The sequence below is a fragment of the Amphichorda felina genome, assembly GCF_050947745.1.
Source record: "Amphichorda felina strain 45539 chromosome Unknown scaffold_3, whole genome shotgun sequence".
Taxonomy (NCBI): domain Eukaryota; kingdom Fungi; phylum Ascomycota; class Sordariomycetes; order Hypocreales; family Bionectriaceae; genus Amphichorda; species Amphichorda felina.
The window spans coordinates 2,404,124-2,428,134 of record NW_028145047.1 but is presented as its reverse complement, the minus strand read 5'-3'; the positions used below and the strand labels follow the sequence as shown (position 1 = coordinate 2,428,134).

General features: G+C 54.5%; 9 protein-coding genes across 9 annotated transcripts; 3 read left to right on the top strand and 6 right to left on the bottom strand.

Annotated features, from left to right (window-relative positions):
• Positions 1 to 298: 298 nt before the first annotated feature.
• ACO1O0_003444 (FAD-dependent oxidoreductase) lies at positions 299 to 1,325 on the top strand (the record flags this gene model as incomplete). Its single annotated transcript, XM_083192898.1, has 2 exons — positions 299 to 355; positions 591 to 1,325. The coding sequence occupies 2 exons, from the start codon at positions 299 to 301 to the stop codon at positions 1,323 to 1,325; spliced, it is 792 nt and encodes a 263-aa protein (XP_083051955.1).
• A 184-nt stretch (positions 1,326 to 1,509) lies between these two features.
• ACO1O0_003443 (NCBP3 domain-containing protein) lies at positions 1,510 to 2,797 on the bottom strand (the record flags this gene model as incomplete). The annotated part of the gene is made up of 2 exons (XM_083192897.1): positions 1,510 to 2,637; positions 2,714 to 2,797. The coding sequence occupies 2 exons, from the start codon at positions 2,795 to 2,797 to the stop codon at positions 1,510 to 1,512; spliced, it is 1,212 nt and encodes a 403-aa protein (XP_083051954.1).
• Positions 2,798 to 4,138: 1,341 nt separating this feature from the next.
• Positions 4,139 to 5,539, bottom strand: ACO1O0_003442 (uncharacterized protein; the record flags this gene model as incomplete). Its single annotated transcript, XM_083192896.1, has 1 exon — positions 4,139 to 5,539. The coding sequence occupies one exon, from the start codon at positions 5,537 to 5,539 to the stop codon at positions 4,139 to 4,141; it is 1,401 nt and encodes a 466-aa protein (XP_083051953.1).
• A 3,198-nt stretch (positions 5,540 to 8,737) lies between these two features.
• srp72 (signal recognition particle subunit SRP72) lies at positions 8,738 to 10,736 on the top strand (the record flags this gene model as incomplete). The annotated part of the gene is made up of 2 exons (XM_083192895.1): positions 8,738 to 9,474; positions 9,542 to 10,736. The coding sequence occupies 2 exons, from the start codon at positions 8,738 to 8,740 to the stop codon at positions 10,734 to 10,736; spliced, it is 1,932 nt and encodes a 643-aa protein (XP_083051952.1).
• Positions 10,737 to 11,219: 483 nt separating this feature from the next.
• On the bottom strand, positions 11,220 to 14,414 carry ACO1O0_003440 (Arf family guanine nucleotide exchange factor SYT1; the record flags this gene model as incomplete). The annotated part of the gene is made up of 1 exon (XM_083192894.1): positions 11,220 to 14,414. One exon carries the CDS (start codon positions 14,412 to 14,414, stop codon positions 11,220 to 11,222), a length of 3,195 nt encoding a protein of 1,064 aa, XP_083051951.1.
• A 1,931-nt stretch (positions 14,415 to 16,345) lies between these two features.
• ECM14 (M14 family metallopeptidase) lies at positions 16,346 to 18,010 on the top strand (the record flags this gene model as incomplete). The annotated part of the gene is made up of 1 exon (XM_083192893.1): positions 16,346 to 18,010. One exon carries the CDS (start codon positions 16,346 to 16,348, stop codon positions 18,008 to 18,010), a length of 1,665 nt encoding a protein of 554 aa, XP_083051950.1.
• Positions 18,011 to 18,138: 128 nt separating this feature from the next.
• Positions 18,139 to 18,801, bottom strand: ACO1O0_003438 (MAPEG family protein; the record flags this gene model as incomplete). Its single annotated transcript, XM_083192892.1, has 4 exons — positions 18,139 to 18,223; positions 18,290 to 18,464; positions 18,532 to 18,689; positions 18,767 to 18,801. 4 exons carry the CDS (start codon positions 18,799 to 18,801, stop codon positions 18,139 to 18,141), a joined length of 453 nt encoding a protein of 150 aa, XP_083051949.1.
• Positions 18,802 to 19,770: 969 nt separating this feature from the next.
• On the bottom strand, positions 19,771 to 21,671 carry ACO1O0_003437 (type-X family DNA polymerase; the record flags this gene model as incomplete). Its single annotated transcript, XM_083192891.1, has 3 exons — positions 19,771 to 20,516; positions 20,583 to 20,762; positions 20,819 to 21,671. The coding sequence occupies 3 exons, from the start codon at positions 21,669 to 21,671 to the stop codon at positions 19,771 to 19,773; spliced, it is 1,779 nt and encodes a 592-aa protein (XP_083051948.1).
• Positions 21,672 to 22,263: 592 nt separating this feature from the next.
• Positions 22,264 to 23,664, bottom strand: ACO1O0_003436 (uncharacterized protein; the record flags this gene model as incomplete). The annotated part of the gene is made up of 3 exons (XM_083192890.1): positions 22,264 to 23,365; positions 23,421 to 23,516; positions 23,570 to 23,664. 3 exons carry the CDS (start codon positions 23,662 to 23,664, stop codon positions 22,264 to 22,266), a joined length of 1,293 nt encoding a protein of 430 aa, XP_083051947.1.
• Between the last annotated feature and the right edge of the window lie 347 nt (positions 23,665 to 24,011).

Genomic DNA, 24,011 nt, shown 5'->3' with positions numbered 1-24,011 from the left:
ATAGAATATTACATATTTACTCCCCCGTTCCTCATCCTTCAGGCAGTGAAACCATTGTTTCCTAGTTTTTAGCTCAAGTTTGGCCAATGGCGCCCATAGTAGTGTTCCTCAGCAGTTGGTGGCGATCGTCAACTGCCCCTCCACCTCCTCTTCCTCCCCACGCGACACTTTACACTTTACATGCACATATGCGCAAACGACGGTGTCCTTGGCTCGCCAACTAAGTCTATGGAAGGGACCTGTGTCAGTCCGCCTACATTTTCTTTGGACAGCCTCCACCCCACGTATCCCAAGAAACATGTCAACTCAGAAGACCAGTCACCTGGAAAGAACAGCCGCAGAGCCACGAGCCAAGGTGAGGACAATAACCATCACCATTGACGCCAGCCAAGCAGAGGGCTGAGTATTTGTAGGAGCTTTACGAGACGAAACTCGCCCGTATAGATGAAGTCAATGACCGAGTGAGGCTCTTTCGCCTAGAGTTACTCTCTGGGCCCACCGAGGTTCGTCCCCCTTCTACCTTCAACGAGCCTAAGGCTGTGTCGTGCACATCCCATTCTACCGACGAGGGAAAGCCCATGTTCTAACAGAATAATCAGTTCCTTCCCGGTCAGTGGCTTGACACTTTTGTCCCCGGTACCCCCAAAGCCGGCGGCTTCACCATCACCAGCCCTCCCTCGGCCGCCTCGGGTGAGCCATGCCCCTACCTGGAGCTGGCGGTCCAAGAGTCTCCAGATAATCTTCCCGCAGCCTGGCTGTGGAGGCCCCGCGATGAGATCCTGGGGGCCACGCTGAAGGTGCGCATTGGGGGAAGTTTCGTGTTCCCGCCCCCGGGCCTCGACGTGGGCAGCCTGCGGAGCGTAGTCTTCGTAGCCGGCGGTGTGGGCATCAACCCCCTGATGAGTATGCTAAGTTACATGGGGGAGAAGATGAAAGAGTTCAGCAGGATGGAGGTGAGATTAGCGTACGCGAGCAAAATGCCTTCTGGTGGGCTGGGCAAGGTGGTGTTCCTTGACAGGATTACGCGGCTGTTTGGCGAGGGCAAGGTCAAGGGCTCGATAGACGTGTTTGCTACGGGCTCCTCCGAGGAGGTGCCTGGGGACGGAAGACGAGACATGAACGGAACAGAGGCCAGGCTGCATGGCCGCCGCCTCTCAATTGCAGACCTCAAGGCCCTCATAGACCCTGGCGCGCATGATCTCAACTCTACCATTGTCTACGTATGTGGCCCGCCAACTATGACGGACGAGTTGGTGGCCACTTTGACATCCAAAGATGGGCTAGGAATGGATCCAAAGCGAGTTATGACCGAGAAGTGGTGGTAAGAAACACTAGCGGGACATTGCGCAAAAAGTCAGTCAGCCATTTTGAACGCCCACGCCGTGGTATCGTGATCTATCGTGAGTTGAATGCCGTCCCGAACCATTGTCCCATAAAAACTTCCCAGAGGATATCTCGCACCCTCTTCCTAGACTACTAATTGTTGCATAGAAATCGCGCGGAGTCACCCTATCCAAAGAGATCTTCGGCCTTTTGCCTAGGTCCCCGCTTTCCTTTCCCATCAAGAAGCTCCTTTCCAGCATTGCCGCCACCCAGCTTCCCCGGGAAAAGCTCTTTGGCGTTGGCGGCAGCACCTTTGATGGAGAAACCCTCGTTTTGCCCGCGTTGTTGGGCTTCTCCACGGATATTAAAGCTAGCACTACTAGAATTTGACGGCAGGTCGACGATTTTGGGGCGGTCCTCCTCCCTAAGGTGGGCCGAGCCGATGGCCGTCTCCAGCTGATCGAGCTGTCCGCCTCGGCCAGAGGAGGCTTTGCTGGGGAACAGCTCCTTAGGCCTGTTGTTTCGGTCCTCGGTCCCTATGCGATCTTTGATGGCACGAGCCTTGGCTCGGTTGCCATCGGAGCCTGCGTGTCTCTCTCCCATGCTCTGGTCTCCATCGTTGTCCCTCAGTGGCGAAGCCGATCTATCTCGCGCCCTGCTACTACGGCCGGCGAAGAGCTCCTTGCCACGATTCTCCCGCGAGTACGATCTCAACCGGTCAGGCGAGTCAGAGTAGCGCCTCTCCCTTGCGGAGCGAGGCACATCATCGTACATACTCGCTTCAAACGGGATATTCTCGTCCGAGTCTCGCCGCCTATGCCTCTCGCTTCTCCGTCGATCACCATCGCGGTCACGATACTTGTTGCGCCGCCGGCGCTCCTCGGGATCGTACTCGGGGTTCAGGAGGTAAAACCGGCTGCGCAGGGCTGCTCCGGGCTGCTTCTTGTCGCTCACAACTGCAAGGCGAATGTGGAGGGAGATTTCGGGTTTGCCATCGAATGATTTGGCCGGCAGAGACTCTCCCGGGGCGAGGGCGGAGGGGTCAACGATTTCGATGCTAGAAAGAGCAATGAGAGCGTCACGAGCAGCCGATTCAGAGCCAAACACAAGATTGGCAGATGAGTCATCGATCCACTCGACCCTGTCGGTCGATCCATAGTGTGACCTAACATAGGTCTTGATGTCGTCGGTGTTTAGTGTGTCTAGTCCGCGAATGTGCACCTTGGTGGGCACGAGCGTCTTCGATTCGTCGCCTGCGGGTTCGGCGTCACCCTCCTCAACCACCTCGCCCAGCTCTTCTGGCTCGTCGGGTTGCTGCCAGGGGAGAAAGGCATCGGTCAGCAAAGGGAAAACACGGCTTGGTGGGGTGCGCGACGTAGAGCAGGCGTACCAGAATTTCGTCAGCATTGCTTCGCGAAGGCTCCTCCATGAGCGGCTCCTGGGTCGCATCGTCCATTTCAATGTCCAAATCCATGTTTGCTATTAGAGCGCGACGTGCCTCGTGTGTGATATTCGAGAGGCGGGCTGGTTCGCCAAGTTGGGACGGTTGCTAACTTGGCTGGCACGGTGACGGAGGTGAGTGATTGATAGCGATTGCGAACACGGAATAAAATATCAGAGGTGAGAAGGAAGAGGGGTTTCTTGCTCGTGCGAGTATAGGATACAGGTGGACAGGATGGCAACCGTCGGGCGGTGCAGGAGTGTTGTTGCTCAAATCCCAGGCACCTCAGTTGATCAGTTGAGTGGAGCTGGCGAGGCGTGGAGGAGCTGTGGAGTGGAGGCGCCTGATTCAGCCTCCGATCCAAAGGAGAATCTCCCAACTTTCCCCAACCTCCAACAACAACGCCAGCGCACTCCATCATCAAAGAAAGAAATGAAAAAGGCCAAAAATTAAGACGCTAGGAGTTCTATGGACCGAATCAGTTTCCAATGCGAGTCGATCCGCCATGTGGATGATGCCATCATCAGTAAAAGAACCTTGTTAAGTGAGCGTCCGCAACACTACCTTACTTGACTACTCGTATCAAGTACGACGACAATGAGATGGGAACAGCCTACTTTATACACTATTGCAACAACGTAAATACGGTGAAGTAGAAGTTCCAGCCCTGGTCGAAGCGAACGTCGATCGCTTAAGAGAAAGAATCCTCTTGTCTGGATTGTGTATACGTCGTACATGGCACTCCGTCCTCTGTTTGTTTTTTTTGGCCTGGGACGAGTGCGCGTTAGCTGGGACGTTAGATGCAAGTGGCCAAAGAGCCTACGCCTTTGATACCTTGGTATGTACATCAATGCATCTTAATACTACCTATACCCAAACTTACCCCGGCCGACTAGTCTACAAACCCCTAGACATATGCCATAGGTACTATAGTGTACATGTGCCACACCGATGATTGTCACTTTGGGTAATGGTCACATAGGTATTCGCCACCCGTACTCGCAGTGTATCGATAGTGCCATGTGTTCAAGTAGTATCTAGGTATAGTTGGTTTTGGGCGCCCATCTGAAGAGAGCAGCGTGAGCTATTAGAAGCCTCTACCTCGTTATAGACAATAATAACCGCCAGGTCGTATATGCTTGGACACCCGCGACTCTGGCAGAACCCGGCTATCATCTTATATATGCCAGATTGTGTACAGGTTGTTCTTTTTCTCTAATCCTAGCCAATTATCCCGTTCCCATATTTCCAAAATAGGACCCTTCCGTCTATAGGCCTCCATAGCGCCCTACTCCATCGCATTAAAAAAAAAAAAAAAAGCAAACGTTGAAATCATGGACAGAGCACGCGTGATCTTGGCGTGCAGCCCGGCCGTCACCGAATTTCAATCATTCCGGGCATGCACTTCCGACTCTTCTTGGCCATCGGGCCTTCATTCTCGCCCACCCTAACGCCCCCCGTTGCCAGGGCGGTCGATTGCATCTCGGATGCACTGCGCTTCGACGATGGCATGTCTGAAGAAGACGGGGTGGCTGGCCACGACAGCTCAGCCTGGCAGCTGGTGCCGATGCTATCCTTGTCGTCATCGTCATCGCCCCGGTGATCAAGATACTTGTCATACTCCCAGCTAGATTCCAGGCCTTCGACGTAGACGGGCAGCTGCTTGATCTTGGGCCACGAAAGAGCCTTCTCTTGGACCCCCAAATACAACGCTTGTATCCTGCCATCTGCGTCGCAGACACCACAGTGTCTGCGCAGGAACTCCAGATTGTAATCCCCGTGCCCAGCATCGCGTCCGAGCGTGCGGAGCATCGGGAGCCCCTCGAGCTTCCTGGCGTCGCAAATCTTGGCCCGCAATGGTTCCCAGGAGGCGCCCTGCAGGACATTCCGAAATGCCCGGGACACGGCGCTGATGAATGCCTTGCCGTCGGTTCCTTCCACCGCAACCATCCGCTGAAGCCCCCGTGACAAACATCTCTTGTATGCAGTGGTGTCTTTCTCAAAGGGAAAAGGCAGTTCTCGGGATGGCAGGAGTGAGATGTGAACCGTCCACGCGCCCGACGCTCCAGATGCTTCAGAAAGCTTAGTGTCCGCTGTGGAAGCATCCACTAGCTGGGTAGAGGTTTGGTTCCCCATATTTGTCAGAGGCAGAGTTGGGCGAGAGGCAGAAGACCGCCGCCGCTGGAATACGTTAGAGGGCATCGGGTTGGGTACGAGATCCGAAGCAACGTCCTTGGTCAGAGGTTCTAACACAGGTGAGGGAAGCGCGTCCATCCCTTCGAGCCTTTCAATCCTCTCCTCCAACATCTCATCAGTTTCCAGTAGCTCCAGGTTGCGATTCCGTAGATCCTCCAGCTCCTTGCCCGCCCTCGTGAGCTGCTCGCTCTGAACGCGGTGCGTCTCTTCAAATGCCACCATTCTGCGCTGGAGCTGCTCGATAAGCTGCCAGGCGGCAGAGATATTCCGGTACGAGCCCTTGATTTCGTTTTGTAATTCCTCCCGGTTCCGGTCCATTGTCTCCTCTAGCTGACTTAGACGAGGCACGACCTGGCTCAGATCCGCGTGCTCGCCGTATAACTCGACCTGCTGCTCCAGCACGTTGATTCTCTGCTTCACATTTTCAATCTGATCCCGATTCCGGCCCGGCGATGGGGCATCGGCAGATATGAGATGGAAACATGCCAGGTGGCCGCAGTCGCACATGGCGCCGGGCAGGGACTTGTCTCGGCTAAAAGTGACACAGGCACATCGCTGGCCCTTCAGCTCTGGCATCATGAGAATGTACCGGCATTGGCCTTGGGGGAATGGAGAGCTTGGAAGATCATCGTGCTGTGAGACCGACGACCCTAGTGTCGGCAATGGTGGTGGAGACGGCGGCGGCGGCATTTGCGGGGGCCTGGACGTAGACGGTGACGGCGAGGGCGCCGCCATGAGGTGCGAAAGACTCAAAAGTCGACAGACAGCGACGACTAAATGTTGCTTCGTCCATGGAAACCGTGGGGTTTTTCGATATGGTATCCAGTGCGGGTTGGGTAGAGACAGGGTCTGTTAGCGGGAAAAAGACCCTCATGAACAAGCCCGGCCAGGGGCGACGCCAGGCCATAAGTATTATTCACGAGTTTGGAAGCACACCTCGACTTGGAGGTGCGCGCCCACTTGCCCACGTCCACCCACAATCCCACACGCGGAAAATGGGACGTGGCTATGTTGGGCTAGGGGCGGGCCGAAAGTGGTGGGATGGTGCCAGTCTGCCAGAGGCAGCCAGTCTATCCGCCGTGTTAGCGGAGCACGGAAGCTCGTCGTTAGATGTGGTGCGTGGCGCGTAGCAGGCAATTGGCAAGATGGGTCGCACCCTAGCAGGCCTGGCGGTGATCTCGGTGCATTTGTCAATGCCCCCGGTGCCGTTCTGCTGGGAGGGCCTTATCATCGATCGAAGATGCCATGGCGTCCCTGGAGCACGATTGCGCGCCCTGCACCCGCTGCGCCCGCAGAAAGCCGCATGAAAGAAGCGGTGGCATCATTGGTATCATTTTGGTATCGCGGCATCCCACGCCCAGATTTGCCAGGGCGGGCGGGAGGCTGCTTTGCAATGGAGGTTGTGGCTGCAACTAGCAAGGCGGAGAGACACACTGCCAGACTGCCAGGAGCACATGCGTAACAAGCGGGTGATTGAGGCCCATCAACCGTGGGGGCTCAGGGACCCAGATAACACGCGGGTCGTGATTTGCTGTGCGCCAGCGACCCTGCAATAATCTGGACGCTCTAGGCGAATGGCAGTCATTCGTCGACTGTCCTGGCGGCCGCAGCGCCCGCCTATCCGAGTCGATTTCCGAGAGCTTGCCAGCGGTTGCCTTGGAGAGATAAAGAGCAACGATATCGCCCCGACGCCCGTCTCCTTGTCGAGCTTTGCTGTATTTGGGACCAGCGCCGTGATGCACGTCAAATCTGTACCGCTCAGGCTCCAAGATATGAGTATAATCACACTCTACAGACATTATCCGTGGCAAGCGTGGGACACATACGGCCTCATGTCGGCTGTCCCGTCATCTCATGCTCGCCCATCACCCCATCAGCCTAATTGCCCCCACACGGGTCGGTTGCCCGGCTCTTGGTCCGACGCATACCTGGAGTGAACCCATTCAAGTCCCGCGCCCATGGGCGATCGACAGCTACTGATGATAGGTGAATAGAGACGAAACTTGGTGGGATCGCCGCCAGCCTGCCAGCGTAATTACCAGGTGATGTGAGGAGGCCTTGTTAGCTGACGGGGAACCTGCAGTTCTGCATTTCTCCAGTTCCAGCAAGCCCCCTGGCCAGGACAAAAACCACGTGCGATGGTGTCAGCTCACTCCTCGATCGCACCTCCATTTACCCAGCACGCTCCTGCATGAGCCGCCGCATCGCGACGCAAATCCGCACGCAAATCGGCGCACGCCCAACCCACAGATCAATGTACTAACCATGGGCAGCTTCGGTGACACTGTGACGTCGCTCGTCGACACTTACACCAGGTGTCTAGCCGTCCTCAAGGACTTCGGCCGCGGCAAACACCCAGACGAGTCGAGCTCCAGGCTGAGGAGAGCCCTGCGCAAGGCGCGGGGCGGGGTCCGCCGTGTGTATTCCTCCAAGCTCTCGCACGGGGGTAGCTCCTTCGAAAAAGGTGATGGTGAGTACTAGAGGCTTAGGTAGCACCGGCCTATTCTCGTGACTTGGTTGCGTGATTCTGAACAAGATGGGACAGGTGCGTCAAGGGGCTCATTGAGAAGGGTCATCCGCAGGCTCACTGCGACTCTATCCAATCTCTATGGCTCTTCTTCGACGGCAAATCACCATTGCAGACTCGACCATGGGTCACTTATATCGCTCTGCGATTCGTCACGGGCGGACGCCATCCGCACCATGACTGATTTGTCCAGCCGTCTCTCTACCCGGTCGAATCCGAAGAGAACCAGTACCGGACCTGCTAGGCCCCAACACTCCTCTCGGACACATCACAAGAGCCATGCCTGGGACCGCTCACGAACCAGCCGCGAGGGTCGGGACAAAAGGCTGTCGCGGAACACCATGTCGACCAACAGCACCAAACTCGGCGAGATCAGGCACCCGGGCGCTTTGCATGGGCAGGGTTCAAGAGTAGCATACCCGCGGAAGCAGGATAGTACCCCGGTGAAGAGCAAGAGGCGGTTGGGAATATTCTGATGCGCTAGACTGTTCGTTTCTAGGTAATATCTATAAGTACTACTTCGTAGATCGGTCATTTTATGCTGCTTGCTAGCGAGATACCCGGTACCCGTGGTTGTGTGGTATTTTCAACGCTTAGTCTTCCCGTCTAATGTGGTGGGCACATCTCTCGGGCCTTGATCTCCCTTCAGGTCGATGTGAAATCTTTCCAGGGGTGATTAATGCATACAACTCAAAAATGTAGTTAAATTGTTATCCAGCTTGCGAAGGATGAGCATTGGCGATGGAGCTATCCATCGGGTGCTATCACAAACAACCTTCAAAAACCAAGTTCCCCCCCCCCAAAACTAAAAAAAAATTAGCATCATACCTCTAAAAGACTAATAGCTACTATATAAAAAAGATCACTTAACATTGCTAGTGTTGTTATTGTTGTTCAATAACTGTGCGGAGTAGTCGTGCTCGTATTATATTACTACCTATGTACCGTATCCATCGTCGTTTAGCCCCGCGATCCACCAGAGCAAAATTGCCCCGCTGCGCAGCCAAAATCGGTGGGCCGGAGATTTCTACACTGCTAACATCGAACGAGCGAAGCATCCAAGCGACCGTCTAAGCTTAGCCGCACCTAAGCCTCCGAAACGCGCACCCGGGGAAACGAATCTATCATCGCGCCCGCATCGAAGCCAGGGGGATTCTTCACCGTGCACCAAGGCCCCCAATCCGATACGGAGAGCGACCAGCGACCATCCCTCTCCCCAGCCAGCGATGCGCCGACCTGAGCAGTAAATCATGCCGCAAGATCCCGCCGCCGCTGTCAGCGCCCTTCTGCGCTCGGCATCTATCCAAGACCACGAAGAGCTTCTCAAGGCAGCCAACGCCGCCATCAAGGGCAACAAGGCCGATGTCACGTCCCAGCACACCAGGGTCGTTGCCCTACTCTACCTTGACCGCTTTGACGATGCCCTGAGGGCCATTGACGACGGAGGTGTCAAGCTCGAAGCAACCTGCGCGCTGGAGAAAGCCTACGCACTCTACAAGACTGGTAGGCTGGACGACGCCGCCGCTTTTCTCAAGTCGGTCGGCCTGAAGGAGAGGAGTTTTAGCCACGTCGCCGCCCAGGTCGCGTACCGTGCCGAGAGATTCGACGAGGTCCACGGCATCTATCAGAGGCTCTCCGGGGAGGACGATGGTGAGGAGAAGAATGACTTGAACATCAACCTCAGGGCTGCTGCGGCTCAAGCCCATTTCCAGGGTACTGCTCTGTCATACCCGCTCGAGGAGCACGAACCTGATACGTTTGAAGTCTGCTATAACATGGCGTGCTCCTACATTGCACGCGGAGGGTTTGACCAGGCTTCTCCCCTCCTGCAGCGAGCTGCCAGGCTTTGCGATGCGTCGGATGATCTTTCCGAGGAGGATAAAGAAGCAGAGATGCACCCCATACTCGCCCAGCAAGCCTACGTGTATGCTAGGCTTGGGAAGGTCCAGGAAGCCCTCGATCTATATAACTCGCTAGGGCAGGCCGGGTGAGTTTTGCTGCTAGGGGTGACGACCACGCTCCGACAGTCCATCACATGCTAATGAACTATACAGAAATAGCGACCCCGATTTGGAACTTGTGATAGAAAACAACCGCGCCGCTCTTAGTACCGCTGTGGAGAACCCTTTCTTGCTCCAGCGCAAGGCGGCTTCATGGGCTGCCAGGAGTAAAGACGCAAAGCTTTTCAAATACCAGTCGGCCCACCTCAACCGCAACAACCTAATTATTGATCTCAAGGCTCAAAAGGTCGAAGGAGTTGCACGAAGGACGGCAAAGACCCTGTCCCAGGCGTACCTCCCTGCAACACAGCGAGAGGTGAATGCCCTCTCGGTGTTGAACGCTGCCGCTGAGACGAACGGATCCTCTGGAAAGCAGCTCACCCGCGCCCTGCAAGAATTATCGCGCAAGCGACCGTACGATGTTGCCCTGATTCTGACCCTGATTCAAAATCAGTTGCGGCAAGAGAATTCCGGCGCTGCGCTATCCACCCTCGAAGCTTTCCTTGTTCGACTAGAGAGGGGCGAGGATGTACGAAACACAGACGTTCGATTTAGCCCGGGGCTGGTTGCATTAAATGTTTCCCTCATGCGAGACCAGGGCCAGGAGACGTCCGCAAAGGCTGAGTTGGCTAAGGCGGCTACGTATTGGCAGCAGCGCCCGGCTGGCTTTGCGACCTCTCTCTTGCGGGAGGCAGGCATTGAGCTCCTTAGGTCATCAAACCCTAGAGACCTGCAGCTCGCCGGATCCGCATTCGAGAGGCTCTTTGCCGAACACCAGGGATCACACATTGCCGCCGCGGGGTTGGTTGCGTCTTTGGCACCCTCCGACCCGGAGAAGGCCGAGCAGTACGTTACTGAGCTTCCCGAGGTGGCCGAGTTGATCGACGGCGTCAACGTCGAGCAGCTGATTGAATCCGGGGTGGCGGCAGCACCTAAGAGCTCGGCGTTGAAGCGCCCAGCGCTCGACGACAGCGATAAGAAGGCATCTAAGAGGCGGAGGAAGCGGAAGCTTCCCAAAAATTACGTCGAAGGCAAGACTCCGGACCCCGAGCGCTGGCTCCCACTGCGCGATCGTTCATCATACCGGCCCAAGGGAAAGAAGGGCAAGAAGAAGGCCGCAGAGGCCACGCAAGGCGGTATCGTCAAGGAAGAGGAGACGTTGGAACTGGTGGGCGGTGGAGGGGTGAAGGTGGAAAGGGCCCCTGCAGCTGCGTCCTCCAGCAAGAAAAAGAAGAAGGGTAAGAAATGATCCAAGCAGTAAGTAGGAAGAAAGAGCGACAGGGGTTCGAGGAGAAGTCCGATACCTCAGTAATAGCTGTGTCTGCTGGCAAATACCAACTTTTGAACTAAGCTTGCCCTAAAACTGCTATAGTGTTCGTGTTTTCATATATGGGCATCGTGAATGGCGCAAGTTGGACAGCGCTAGGATAGAAGGAAACAACATGTTAGACCTTTTATATTCTAGCCCTACTCTTTAAACTCCCTTCATAAAAGTGCCTGATAATAGACATTACTCGTCGGCCCTGGGAGCCTCTTTTGTTTTTCGACTCTACGGGGCCATGGGTTGGTATCATCCGTCATAGATGCGGCTTGGGAGCGCACTGAAATATAGAACCGATTAAAACCAGTTGTTTTGATGCTAACGACGCTGACGACTGATAAATTGACAGAAATATCTTGCAAGGCTTGCCTGAGTAGGATTCGCTTCTCTATACTTTCCCTCTTGGCTCGTTTATGCGTTAACCGTTTGTACGGGGGGGCTCTGTAAGCAAGCCGGTTCTTGGGATGCTCCCTCGTCCTTGTTCCCCCTATCGCCCTGCTCCTTTTTGTGGCTGGTCTCCTTATTGACGGGGACCTTAATGTTCCCATCAGTTCCGCTCTCCCCCTCACTTCTTTCATCGTCCTCTTCCTCTTCTGTTTCGATGGGCGGCAATGGGGATCTCCGCCCTTCCGAGAAGCTCACCGCAGCCTCGCTCTCCCCATCTGAGGGAACGGCGAGCCTCCCGCTGTTGGACACGCTTCTGCTGGCATGAGCCGACGAGTATTTTCTGTGCAGTTCGCGGAAGCTCCGCGCAGTAGCGGTGCTTGCGCTGGCCACCGATTCCCTGCGTGATGTGGGTTCCTCAGTGTCCCCCAAATCACCGGCTGCGGAGTAAAAGTCATCGTCGTCGCCGTTGCTTAAAGTAGGGGACAAGGGCTGATCAAGTTGCTGAGACTGCCTGCGAGCCCGAAGTTTTTCATCATTGGACATGTTCTGCAGCCCTGTCCCGAAATTGATGACTGACGCTTTCTTTCCATGGACCACGAAGCTGCCAGTTCCTCGAGAGAGCGTGCTGTCACGGACCGTCTCTTCCGAGGGTGCCACCGGGTACCCTTCCCTGTGTCGCTTGCTCCGGTGATGGGAGAGGTGTCCAGCACCCTCCCTAAGGGTCCGTTGCAAGCTCCGCCTGATCTTATTCTTGTCAATCTTTTCGCGGTCCGCCGCAGATATCTGATCTGTGCCATCTCCAGTGGTCGACACAGTAGCCTTGTCAGAGGCATCCTTACTCGGACTGGTCTCAAGCAGCCCAACTTGACGCAGGAAATCTCGCTCTTCGGCGTCGACATCGTCCTGCCTGTGGCTAGACCTCGACGGGGGTCGGTCTTTCTGTGTGCCCCGGGGCTCTGTCTTCTTCGCTTGAGGTGTCTGCTCATGAGATTGGGTGGGTGAACTAGGAACGCTCGATGTCGACTCCTTGTAGGCACTCGCCGCATCCGACCTCGTGCGCGATGGCTCGCGGGAAGTCCCACGTTGGGTTGTTGCGCTCTGTGGGGGGGTCTCAAATTCTTGGTCCGTCGGTGACCCTGCGACCTCTACCTTTTCCGTAGGACTGGATAAAATTTGGAGTTGTAGGTCAGGAGGGTTGTGTGTGCTCTTGCTGATCACGGGCAAGTGCTTTGATTTGGACCGAGTGCGGGAGACGGATAATCGTGGTGCGGGCGAGGACTCCCTATCGCGAGACGACTTACTCCGCTGGGACTTGAGAGGTGTAGCTCCAGACAGCGCGCTTCCAGGTCGATCTTCTTCAAGGTCCAACTTCAAGATATCGCGATGGCACTTTTCTCTCCATATCTCCATCCGGGTCCACTTTAGTTGAGCAGACATACGAGCTGCTGCCGACAGCAGCTGATCTCTTGTCCTCGGCTGGATAGGCGCAAGTATTTGGAGATGGCGAGCGTTCCGTAGTTGCTCATCCAATTGGTTCTGGGTAGTTTTGACCTTCTCATCCGCCTCCTCAATTTTCTGCTCCATGAAGTCGCGTCTGGCCGTTTGGATGTCCTCGACCATTTTGTGGTCAATGTGGCCTCTGACAATCGAAACCTGACCGCTAGGGGTGTCAACTAGCTGGGAAGCATCCGAGTTATCGAGTCGTCGAATCCCTCGTCGACCCTGACCGTCATAGTTCCCGCCAACGACGCCCCGCATTCGAACACCAGAGGTCCTGAAAGCTGCCGCATAGTTGAGTTTGGCAAGCCAATCGTTCATTTCGTCCTCGCTATCAGCGAGAAGAACCTCATCAACGCCGCCTTGTCTGACGTACACAAAGGCATTCTTGTGCTTCTTGTACGCCGAGTCGTGGAGGGCAACAGCTCCATGTGTGGACATGAGCGCGTCTGGCTTGAACTCTTCGAGAGGTGGCTTAAAGATGATAGGGATCTCATCGTTTCCAGCCTTGATATGGCTTTCGTACTGGTGCATCAAATTCTTGACCCAGCTTGTGTTGCGGAAGAAGTAGAGTTGTGCTCCCGTGAGGATAGCACCCCATTCTTGCCAAGGGGACCTGGTCTTCCTTTTCTTGAGGTCCTTTCTCCACAGTAGGCCGACCTTTGTGATCTTAATGTCGACGATTCCAGGGCCTGCACCCTCGGGGTTTGTTGCTGTTCTCTCGGTCATGAACGCGTCTGGCCGTGATCGAGCGGAGACGATCTGCAGGACTCCAGTTCGGAAGAAAGTTTTCTGCAAATCTTTCAAGTTGAGAGTCGTGGCTGACCCCAAATAATTGTAGTGTTCCTCCAAGAGCATGGCATCCTTGAGAGAGGGCCTTAGAGTGTCTAAGTTTCCGTCTATAAGAAGAGTGTACGGATCGATCGGCTCCTTAGCAGCCCGTTTCGGCACATCGTTCGTCGAGCCCAGCAGTTGTTTCCTCTTAGATTTGGGATTGGCCCGATCACTAACCAGGTCTAGCTCATCTTCGACGTGAATGAAAGGTGTATATGTAATGTTATCGTAGAAGCACTCCAAGATGTCATCATAGATCCCCTCTTCACGCGTGTTCTTCAAATAATCTGGTTTCTGCATCTTGTGCTTGTTATTCTTGTTGAACACGTCGGTGTGGAGGATGAGAAGGGAGAACGCGATAAAGTAGGCCTGGTCTGGACAGGAGTAGATACCCGGGTTGCATTCATGGTACCGGTTCGCAAAGGCCTGTAAACACCTGTCAATTTGCTGTGTTTCTTTAGGAAGCTCTGCTTCCATCAAAAGTTTCCGGATAGCCATATCCATGGGGTCTCCAAAAAAGCTGAAGCTGCGCATGTAGCTTCTGAGAACAGCCGCAGAGAAAGGATCGGAGCCCTTGGACAAAGTGGCGGCGATGACCCCCCGGCTGAGGACATCCTCGACGCGGGCAAGGTATTTGGCTGGGGATTCATCATCACGCCTTTCCGGCAAGGCGATATATTCCCTCGATAGCTGTAGTGAGTTGCTCTGAGATGCAGCTGAGGCAGGTGTCGCAGGGGTCAGTGTGCCCTGGCGACTAAGCTCCGAGTTCTGACGTATCCGGCTCAGGCCAAAGAGATCACCGAAGCTTTTCCGGCCAGTAGATGATGATGTCCTTGTAGTAGGGGGCAAGAGGTGGTCGTCTGTGGAATCGCGGCCTATCGAGCTCATGGTGGAAGATCTACCTCGTAAAAATTTCGCTTTCGTCGGTGATGATTGTCCGGACCGGGGCCCTCCCCCCTGAGATAGCAAAGCGGCTGCTGGAGACGGCCCAGGGCGCTGTATACCATCCACCCTGTCTGTTTGGTTCCGGGGTGTTTTCCCACTGTGAACTGACGATGGTCTTGGAGTTGAGGCAACTATCAGTGAGGTTGACGAGGACGCGGCGGGGGTCTTGTCCTTCTGAGGCAGATGAGAGAGGGGGAACAATGGTTCCGGCCCTTTCTTTGCTCTCCGCATCTTGAAGAAAGAACTTGTTGCTGGGGACTTCCTCGGTGTAGTGGCAGGGCTTTGTTGAGACCGGCGATCATTTGAACTAGCATCTGATCGGGACGATTCGGATTGACGATTGGGCATTGCTGGCGGCGTCATGCCATTGGATCCCGCCCCATCCTGTATTGACTGCCGGGGAGACAACGGTTCTTCGAGCGGTGCGAGCGACGAACGACTTCTTTCATCGGCGAATGACTTTCTCGACAGCTTTTGCGTTTGGGGGTGACTCGAGAAGGTATCATCATCGCGGGGGATATCGTGGGATCGTCGCAGTCTGGCGGCGGCAAGGCTTATACGGGAAGGTTTCTTCTTGGGGCCGGTTAATTCGCCAGTCGGGGCAGTAGTAATAATCTCCGGAGCTTTTCGAATGTTAGTCTAATACTACGTACTTCTTTTGGGATGGTGTGTATACGCACGTCGCGGAACCGGCGGAGGCTTCTCAGCCTGCTGTTTAGCGCGAAGCGACAACTGGGAATCAGAGGCATTGCGAAACCGTAGGACTGAGAAACGCTTGTGTCGGCTGGATTCCTCCTGAACCGGGGGTGTATTGGGTCGACTTGCTGATGACGCGCGGCTCTGGTCGTCGTTGGAGACTGAAGGGTCGTCTACGGCATGGCTTGACTGGGGCGTTGGATTGGCGTCATGCCTAACATCGTCTGCGGTAGAAGGATTGTGAGGTCGCATGTTACTTTCGCTGGGCATATTGCCGCGACGGCGTAGAAGTGGCATGTCGCCGTTGGGTCATTATATGGGCAGCGGCCTCTGGTGGTAGTCTGGCCGCATCAAGCTCACCCTGGGTGCAGTGCTGTCGAGGTGGGAGCGAGGAGAATGAGGAGGTGCGGTAAGATGATGGGTATAATATGTGTGGTAGACACTCGGCACGCGGCCTAACAAAGCATGCGAGGCGCTTCGGGACACATTGAAAACACTGTCGGTCGCGGTTGCTGGAAAAGAAAGTGGTGATCGGGCCCAAGTCGTGCGATTGACGCTCAGCTTCAGCACGCTATCAGCTACAGCGGCCTTCCAGACGGGGCAGAGCCAGGGGATCGGGGCGCCTGTGGGCCAGTCTTTGGTGGCTGAGCAGTTACCCAGGGGTCAACGTCAGAAGGCAAAAAGATGTGGCTGGGCAACCCATGACAAAAAGGAAAAGAGGATCCGCGCTACGATAGGGGAGGGAGATCTTTTGTTTTTGTCAGCCAACTTAAATTGAGTACAAGTACAAACTCGTACGTATACTACGGAGTACCTAGTACTCCGTACCTTCAGCACAGAAACGGGTTGTGGCTGGAGCTTGGATGGTCATCTGCCCAACCACGGATACGAGTATCGATATCTTGGCTGCTTATCGATAGCACTCCGTTTCCGCTAGTTCCCATATAGGTACGAATACCTAAGGTTACTGCTAGTAGTACTACGGTAGGCACGCATGTACGTATGCGATTCATCGTCTGCTATACTTCCTCCTCCGTAAACTTTGAGGGCTCGCAGAATCGGACAACACAACAAGCGTCCTGATGCCACCTTGAAACGGTTAACCCTTTTTTTTGCTATTATCTGTCAAGTTTCGCTCGCCTGCGCGATACTCCAGACTTGCGCCCGACGACGCCGAGATGAAGTTTAGTACCACCGCCCTCCTAGCATCATTAGCTGCCCTCGATGGCGCCGATGGCGCCGGCACTCGTCCCTGGGGTTCCTTTCAAACCAGTTCCACGGCGCCATCTAGCCAAGAACGGTTGTTTCCGTTCTTGACGAGGCTTCGCGATGGAGCCATCGAGTTTATCTTTGGGCGTCATCCGACCAAGGACGCTGACTACCCGCCTGTTCCTAACGCACTTCGCACACAATATGCGAACGAGCTAGTTCTACGGTTCAATGTGACGAATTTTGAAGAGGAGTCTGCGCTCGCGAAAGCAGCCGATCGCCTGTTCCTAGATGTGTGGGCGTTCACCGATGACTACGTCGATATACGGCTCCAAGCCGACGAGGTTACGCCGCTCCTGAGGCTGCTGCCCAAGTCGCTCCAACAATCTCAATCAACCTTGATCCCAGACTTGGCGGCGGCCGTATACGAATCGATACCGTCGAATGCCGTCGCCCAGTCTATTACACCGGAAGGAGTTTACGCAGATCTGTCGGCACCCTTTGGCGCAGGCGACAATCTCTTCTTCCAAGACTACCAGCCGCTGCCCGTCATCGTCCGTTGGATGCAACTCCTCGAGGCTATGTTCCCGGCATATGTGAAATATTTTTCTGTTGGTAAATCCTTTGAGGGCAGAGACATACCTGCTCTCCGCGTGGGGGTACCGGTGCCAGCTGGCCCATCCTCTCCACGGAAGACGATTGTAGTCACCGGGGGCCTCCATGGCCGCGAGTGGATATCCACTAGTACGGTCAACTACCTGGCGTGGTCTTTTATCACAGCTTTTGGAAAGGAGCCTATGATTACGAAGCTATTGGATCATTTCGACATTATTTTCATACCCGCAGTGAACCCTGATGGTATTGAATACACCTGGCAGGTCGACCGCCTCTGGCGCAAGAATCGACAGCAGACAAGCCTGCGGTACTGCCGTGGATTTGATCTTGACCATGCGTTCGGATACGAGTGGGAGAGCGCTGGCGTCCACGATGACCCCTGCTCTGAGAGCTATGGCGGAGAAGAGCCGTTCCAGGCCGTTGAGGCGAAGCGCCTGGCTGACTGGGCTCGCAACGAGACTGCGCTCAACAATGTCAAGTTTGTTGGCTTGCTCGATCTCCATTCATATTCTCAGCAGGTTCTCTTTCCTTACTCTTTCTCGTGCTCAGTGGAGCCTCCAAATCTAGAAAACCTTGAGGAGCTTGCAGCTGGTATCGCGAAGGCGATCCGACTCTCCAACGGCGAGCCATACTCTGTCACGTCAGCATGTAAAGGAGCAGCGACGCTGAGCGACACTCGACCGCCGCAGCCGTACCAGCGCATCGAATCCGGAGGAGGCTCTGCCATTGACTGGTTCTACCACGAGCTGCGGGCGCACTTCAGCTATCAGATTAAGCTGCGAGACACGGGGAGTTACGGCTTCTTGCTCCCAAAAGATAATATTGTGCCGACGGGTGAAGAGGTGTTCAATGCCATGAAGTACTTTGGTGACTATCTTCTGGGGAACAACGGCATTGAACGTTTCATCGATAAGGAACAACAGGCCGGAGGGCTTGAGAATCCCGGGGATATCACAGTTAAGGACGACACAGACAAGATGAGCGGACTGGAGCTCAAGCGACGAAAGCTTCGCAGGTGAAACGAAGCAACTTTTATAAATGATGTTTCAATAATCATGCACGCGGGAAATAAAACTAAGTGGCCCCCGTCGGACCGAGTACTACATAACGTGGGCTGATTGGTTCCCCAAACGAGCAAACCAGGAGTTTACTGAGCTAGAACATACATGACCGAAGTGTAGACGGCAGCGAGACGGAGGCTCAAATCGGCGAGGGTGGAGACAACGGATCCGCTGGAGGCTCGAGTTAGCTTGCGATACTCCTTGGGGTATAGAGGGGGGAAATGGCGGGGTTCTTACAAGACTCGGCCCTTGGGACCAGCTGAGCTGGTGTAGCCTAGGGCGTAGATGATACGGCCAACGACCCAAGTTGCGCCGAGGATAGAGGCGGCAAAGGGGTAGCGGAGGCCGGAGATGGCCAGAGCGCCGAGGAACGAGGGCTGGTTCTCGATGAAGTTGGCATGGGCGCGCTGGGCTGGTCGATGGGAGAACAAAGTCAGCTTGTGGGTAGCATGAATAGTTGCGCCAATATAGCAACATACCGCAGTTGAACCTGTAAGCGTTCTTGTCTTTGGTAGCAAGCTCATGGCTGGCATAGGCGTTGGGGTACGACACGCCACTAGCCTTGCGGTACTTGCTTGTCAGGCCAGTATGAAGGAAGTTGACGAGGAAGGTTGAGCTGGCAATGGCGAGGATGAAGCTGTTTGTAGAGGGTGAGCAACCGTACCATGTAACCGTGGCGATGGAGCCGCCGCATCATGGGGTTGGTCAACTTACCCATACTGATCAGGAAGTTCGAGAGTAAGGGGCATATTGGGCAGATAATGATTGACTGGGTTTGAATTGGTGGCGACTGATCTTTGATGTTGGAGATGGGATGAACGGGGACGTGGGAGAGGAATGACGATGGAGAGTGAGATGAGCTGCTTTGTGCTTCGGCTACTTGGCATTTATAGGTGCTCCGGTCCCACTGTACGAGCAGATATTTGTCCTCGGCGTTGCATTCAACAGGCACCCAAACTCGGTGTCCAGAGGTTCAATTGCGGGATTCTTCCAGCCAGTCAGTGAGCCACCAGGGTTCGGGGCCTGCTAGCCTTGTCCGCAACGCGTAAACTCCACTCGTTCGATCCGCCACCCCTTGCAGTATTGCCTACGAGTCCGTACGAGTACGTAGGAGTATCCGTACTAGTATCATGTACATAGTACTACTCTGTAGTAAGCTAGTAGCTAGCATCTCTGTACCCGCCAAGCCTGCTCCCCCCAAGGCCCCGGAACCTCCCCGTTGTTCGTTCATAGTACAGCCCTAGTACCTACGTAATATCTCTAATAAGCTGCCCATGGGTGTATGGTTGATTCCTTGTCTGAGTTCTTGTCCAGAGCACTGAAATATGCTACTACATACACTCAGGCCTCCGCATAGCATTGTACTACTCGTACTACGAAGTATGAATAGACGCACCACCGAATTGACTCGGGCCCGGTGGAATGATTGCACCGGAGCGGAGATATGCTGCAACATTCTGGTTACGAACTGTCCAATCATCCCAGACCACCCTCGGACCGTCGGGGAACCACAACAGCGATAGCCCACAAAAAAGCCCTTGGTACGAATTCGGTACTCCGTACGGAGTACAATGCATCCACAAGAGAGACCAGTGCGGCTTGCATCTCGGACTTGCATCTCCATCAAAGGCAGATACCTGGACAAAGTCCGCATCTACATCCTATCCTTGTAAGCCCGCAATGAGATTCGTCCTTATCATCCTTTCATGTCTCGATCTTTAACCCGTACACCGCTCTTCTGGGGGTCTCCAAGTCAGCCCCAGCCCTTCAAAGACCCTCTTCTCTGCCGTCTCCATGTCCGGCGCTGGACCGGCCGATGCGCCGTCCTCAAGATCCACCCAGCTGCCGTCCGTTCTGCTCCGCACGCCGCTGCTATCAAACTTGAGCCCCTTCTCCTTCTTACAGTATCTCCGGAGGTCTCGCTGAAACGTATTCCCTCCGCTCCAGCCTAGCACCGCGCACCCCACCGTCTTCCACGGACTGACAATGATATCGACTCTCCGGTGCGGTGCGTCCTCCTTGGATGGATCTTGCCAGACGACCAGGGCTTTGTCCAGTGTGTCAAATCCAGAGCCCTCCGGCCCCTCACCTCTCCAGGCCAGTGGCGCCTGGCCTCGATCGCTGTTTCGGGTCGAAAGTGTCAGTGTGTGTGTTATGTGCTGGCTCTTTTCGAGGCTCATGACAATCTTTTCAATGAGCCGCAGCGTCAGATGTTCGTCTGGGTGGCTTAGAACCACGTCGACATCACCACTCTGTGCCTTTCCACGCCTATAACCACCTGCAATGGTCATCTGGAAGCCAACGTCCACCTTGCGAGCCTGGGAAAGGATGATAGCACCGATTTGCTCGACCTCTGCTCGCGGGATCTTCAGTTGGAATTCGTCGTAGAACTTGACGCCAATCTGTTGCACACGGCTAAGGGAACCCCAGTCATACTCAACGAGATCATCTAGGTCCCTCCATCCTGTTTGCAGCGTTTTTTAGTTTAATTTTATGCCCCAATGATACCTCGCGCTACAGCACTGCCTACCTTTGTTATAGAATTCGCGGGCGGTCTTATCTCCCACTCCCCATATGCGGTAGAACAACTTCAGAATGGACAATCTCGAGTCGGCTGTCGCCTCAACTGCCTCGGTTACTTGCCCTGTGTCCTTCCACTGCTGATAAAGTTGTGCGATCTTCGTGCCGCACCCAGGGAGCCTGAACACCTCTGTAGATTAATGTTAGTTCACATATGGTCCAAGCTTCGATGCACTGGAAACTGACCAGACGAGCGTTGTAGGTGATAGGGATAGGCCGCAAGCGCCGCTATTGACGTGGAGTATGCTCTGACAGCAATCTGGTCGCCTTCAAGAAGGCGCAATGTGCGGATCTCCCTAAGCTCGTTGATGAAGGTAGCGTTTGGCGTATTAATAGGCGTGGGGCGTTGACAAGAGTAGGTGGTTTGTAGGAAGTCCGGTACCGGGGGGAGGGAGGCATTGTGATCGGAAGTTGTTTCGTGTAAGAGAGCAGGCCGTTTCACTGGCGAAGGTCGAGACTGGGCGTGGTGGCTATGCGGAGAGACTGATAATTTTGACGACTTCGACTTTAGGCGCTCGGCAGTGTCCTCGGCTGCCTGCCTCCATATGCTGTCGGTAGGGCTGTTGGTGGGGGCCTCGTCAACTAACACATGTCTTTGGGTACTTGGCTGATCCGCAACACGTAGCTTTTGGCCCTCATAGAGAAGATAACCCTTTGTTGGAAGGACGGTCCTTTGCTTGAGGGAGTCGGTCAGCCATGATAGCCTCACTACCTTAACGGTACCCGATGAGCAATGTTGCCGCCCCGTGTCAAGAGCGCCACCACCACCGCCGGGGTTCGACTTAGAAGTCCTTAGGCGTTTTGAAGGCGGCTCATCCTCATCGTAGGTCAACTCCGAGGGCTCTAGGACGTCCACCGTCTTGATCTTTAGCCGCCTAAGCTCGAAGAGGGCGCGTTCACGGCGCGTAATTCTCCCCAGCAGGACCTTTGCCTTGTGGGCGTCACCGGTCAGCGAGGGAATACTCTCTTCCAAAGAGCGTCGCTCCTCTGGCCGAATGTTGGTTTCCAGGAGGTAAATGGATGGGAAATTGAGGCTCATGATGTTGCGCCTTTATCTCTCAGCTGAGGCTCAGATAGGATAGGTGAAGGGGCATGATGATGTAGTAGTGACCCGCGGCCTGGATAGTCAATCGATTCAAGACCGGGGCCGGGCATGGCGCTCGCGGTATGAAACAGCTCCGATGCAGACGTCCAAATGGCAAGGCCTCAGTATTGTTCAATTTGGTTGTTTCGGTTGGCGAGGTTGATGTTGACGTCAAAAGTACCTAGGTAGTAGTTTATTGCACTTTGGTATCATATCTACTGGCGAATCCCCTACTCACGATTTTAGCGGGCACGTGGCTTCCCCCGCGAATTTGAATACAAGACAACATACTATTTCTACCTAGGTACAGTACTACTAAGTAGTATTAGGTAGGTACGACTAGTCATTCCTAGACGATGAGGACGCTCCTATAAGGTCTAACTAACGCGCCGCTTTTACACACGACGCCACCCGCTCAGTTAAGCGTCAATAGCACTTAAAATGACCAAATAAGTCTGTTGTGGTGATACGAGCTAGCATATCTCTTATGCCGAATGCTTCATGGCAATAGCGCATTAGAGCTTACAATACATGGAAGCTTCAAATTTTAGACGTCCTCAAATTCGAGCTCCTCATCGTCGTCGTCCTCTTCACTAGCATTCCCAGAATCCTTGGCAGGTTCTTTAACGTCTGGCTCAGTTTTGATGCCGGGCTCAATCTTGACTCTCTTGGCTTGTCTCTCGTCCGAGCTGTCTCCATCTCGGAATATATCACCGGAGGGATTCCGCTTTATATTTGGTGTGCTTGTTGTATCTCGTCCCGAGCCGGTTCCTGTTGGGGGAACGTCTTCGAATTCGTCTTCCTCCTCCTCAGACCCAGACTCATCATCTCCCATGGCTTCCCTGGCGCGCTCAGCAGCCTGCTCAGCCTTGAGCCTCTCGAAAATATCGTCAATTTTTGTGCTGGCGTTGACGTCTACTCCCTTAGGTTTGGCCTCCTTAATATCTTCTTCCTTCTTCTTGGCCGCAGCTGTGGCTACGCCTGGGACATTTCCAGAAAATGACTCTCCAGTGACGGTGCTGTTAGACATCCATGACGGAAGAGCGTTCTGCTTCGCTATCTGCTCCCTACGAGCACGTTCGGCTTCCTTTTCTGCCTCAGAGGGTCCGTCGGATGTCGATATGTTGACTGCAATTGACTGCGGTCCTGTATTGGTCAAGCCCTTGACCGCCATGGGCCGGTTTACCCCGGTGTCGACCGCTATCGTTTCGGCCCGCTGGTGTGTGGCATCGCGAACCACTGGCCGGGCCTTGGCTAGAGCTCTGTCAAAATCGCACTCGGGGATGTGAACCGCATCGATCTTAGGTAAAAGTTCGGTAATAAACTTGAACTGATCGTTAAGACGTGTTGACTGCTCGTGCCCCGTGGGATTGCGGTCGGCCTCAAACGTCAAAGGGTGATTGCACCGGTGACATAGGAAGCCCTGCTCGCTAGAGTTATCGAGAACCTCCATAGCGGTCCACTCAGCTTTGCAGTGAGGGCAGAAATATTCCTTCTTTTCATCGGTCTGGACCGTGGTGCCCTGCACCTCTTTGTCGATGGTGTACACTCGCCATTTGATCGCGTCAATGGTGTGCCTGTAGTTGATGTAGTACCACGTTCGATTACTCGGTCGCGGGTTGCCTTCACGATACTCGGGTCTCGTATGCCTAGCTCGCAAGTCAGAAAGAGTCTATTCGTGGTGCTTCGCCAGGGGTGACGCACACGGTCAGGAATCGGTCCTCTCGTAGCTTGCCACATATTTTATGGAGATCCTTCGTGTTGATGGCCATCAGATATGCAAGGTCATCGTCGCGGAGGCTAGAATACGTGAGCGCGGGGCATGTGGTATCCAGAAGCAATTGCAGACGTACGCTTCGTGAAGAATCAGAGCGTCTACGACGAGAATCTCGCGTGTCTGGTAGAAGGCGCGCATAACCGATTTGACCAAAGTCACAGCGAGATCCATGGCGTCTTCGGAGGCCCTGGAGCCTCAAAATATTCAATCGGGGGATTCTGGGTTCGTGGTCGGGTGCGAACGTCGATGCTCGAGTTTAAGGAAAAGTTGAACAGCTGCGACTCGCGACTCGCGACTCTCACGTGCGCAAGCTCTGGAGCGAGCTCTTGACGAGGTCAGGCCACAACCAACAGTATTTCTTTTCAAGACTAGTGGCACTAAGGTGTGGCCAAGGCGACTGTCGATGTTCAAGGGAAGCAAGGTAGGCGCATTGTTCGTGTGAATGAATAGGAAGGAAGTTCAGAAGCTATCATCATAGGCCCTTTGTGCTTAGATAGGCTACAGGACATCCTTAGTTC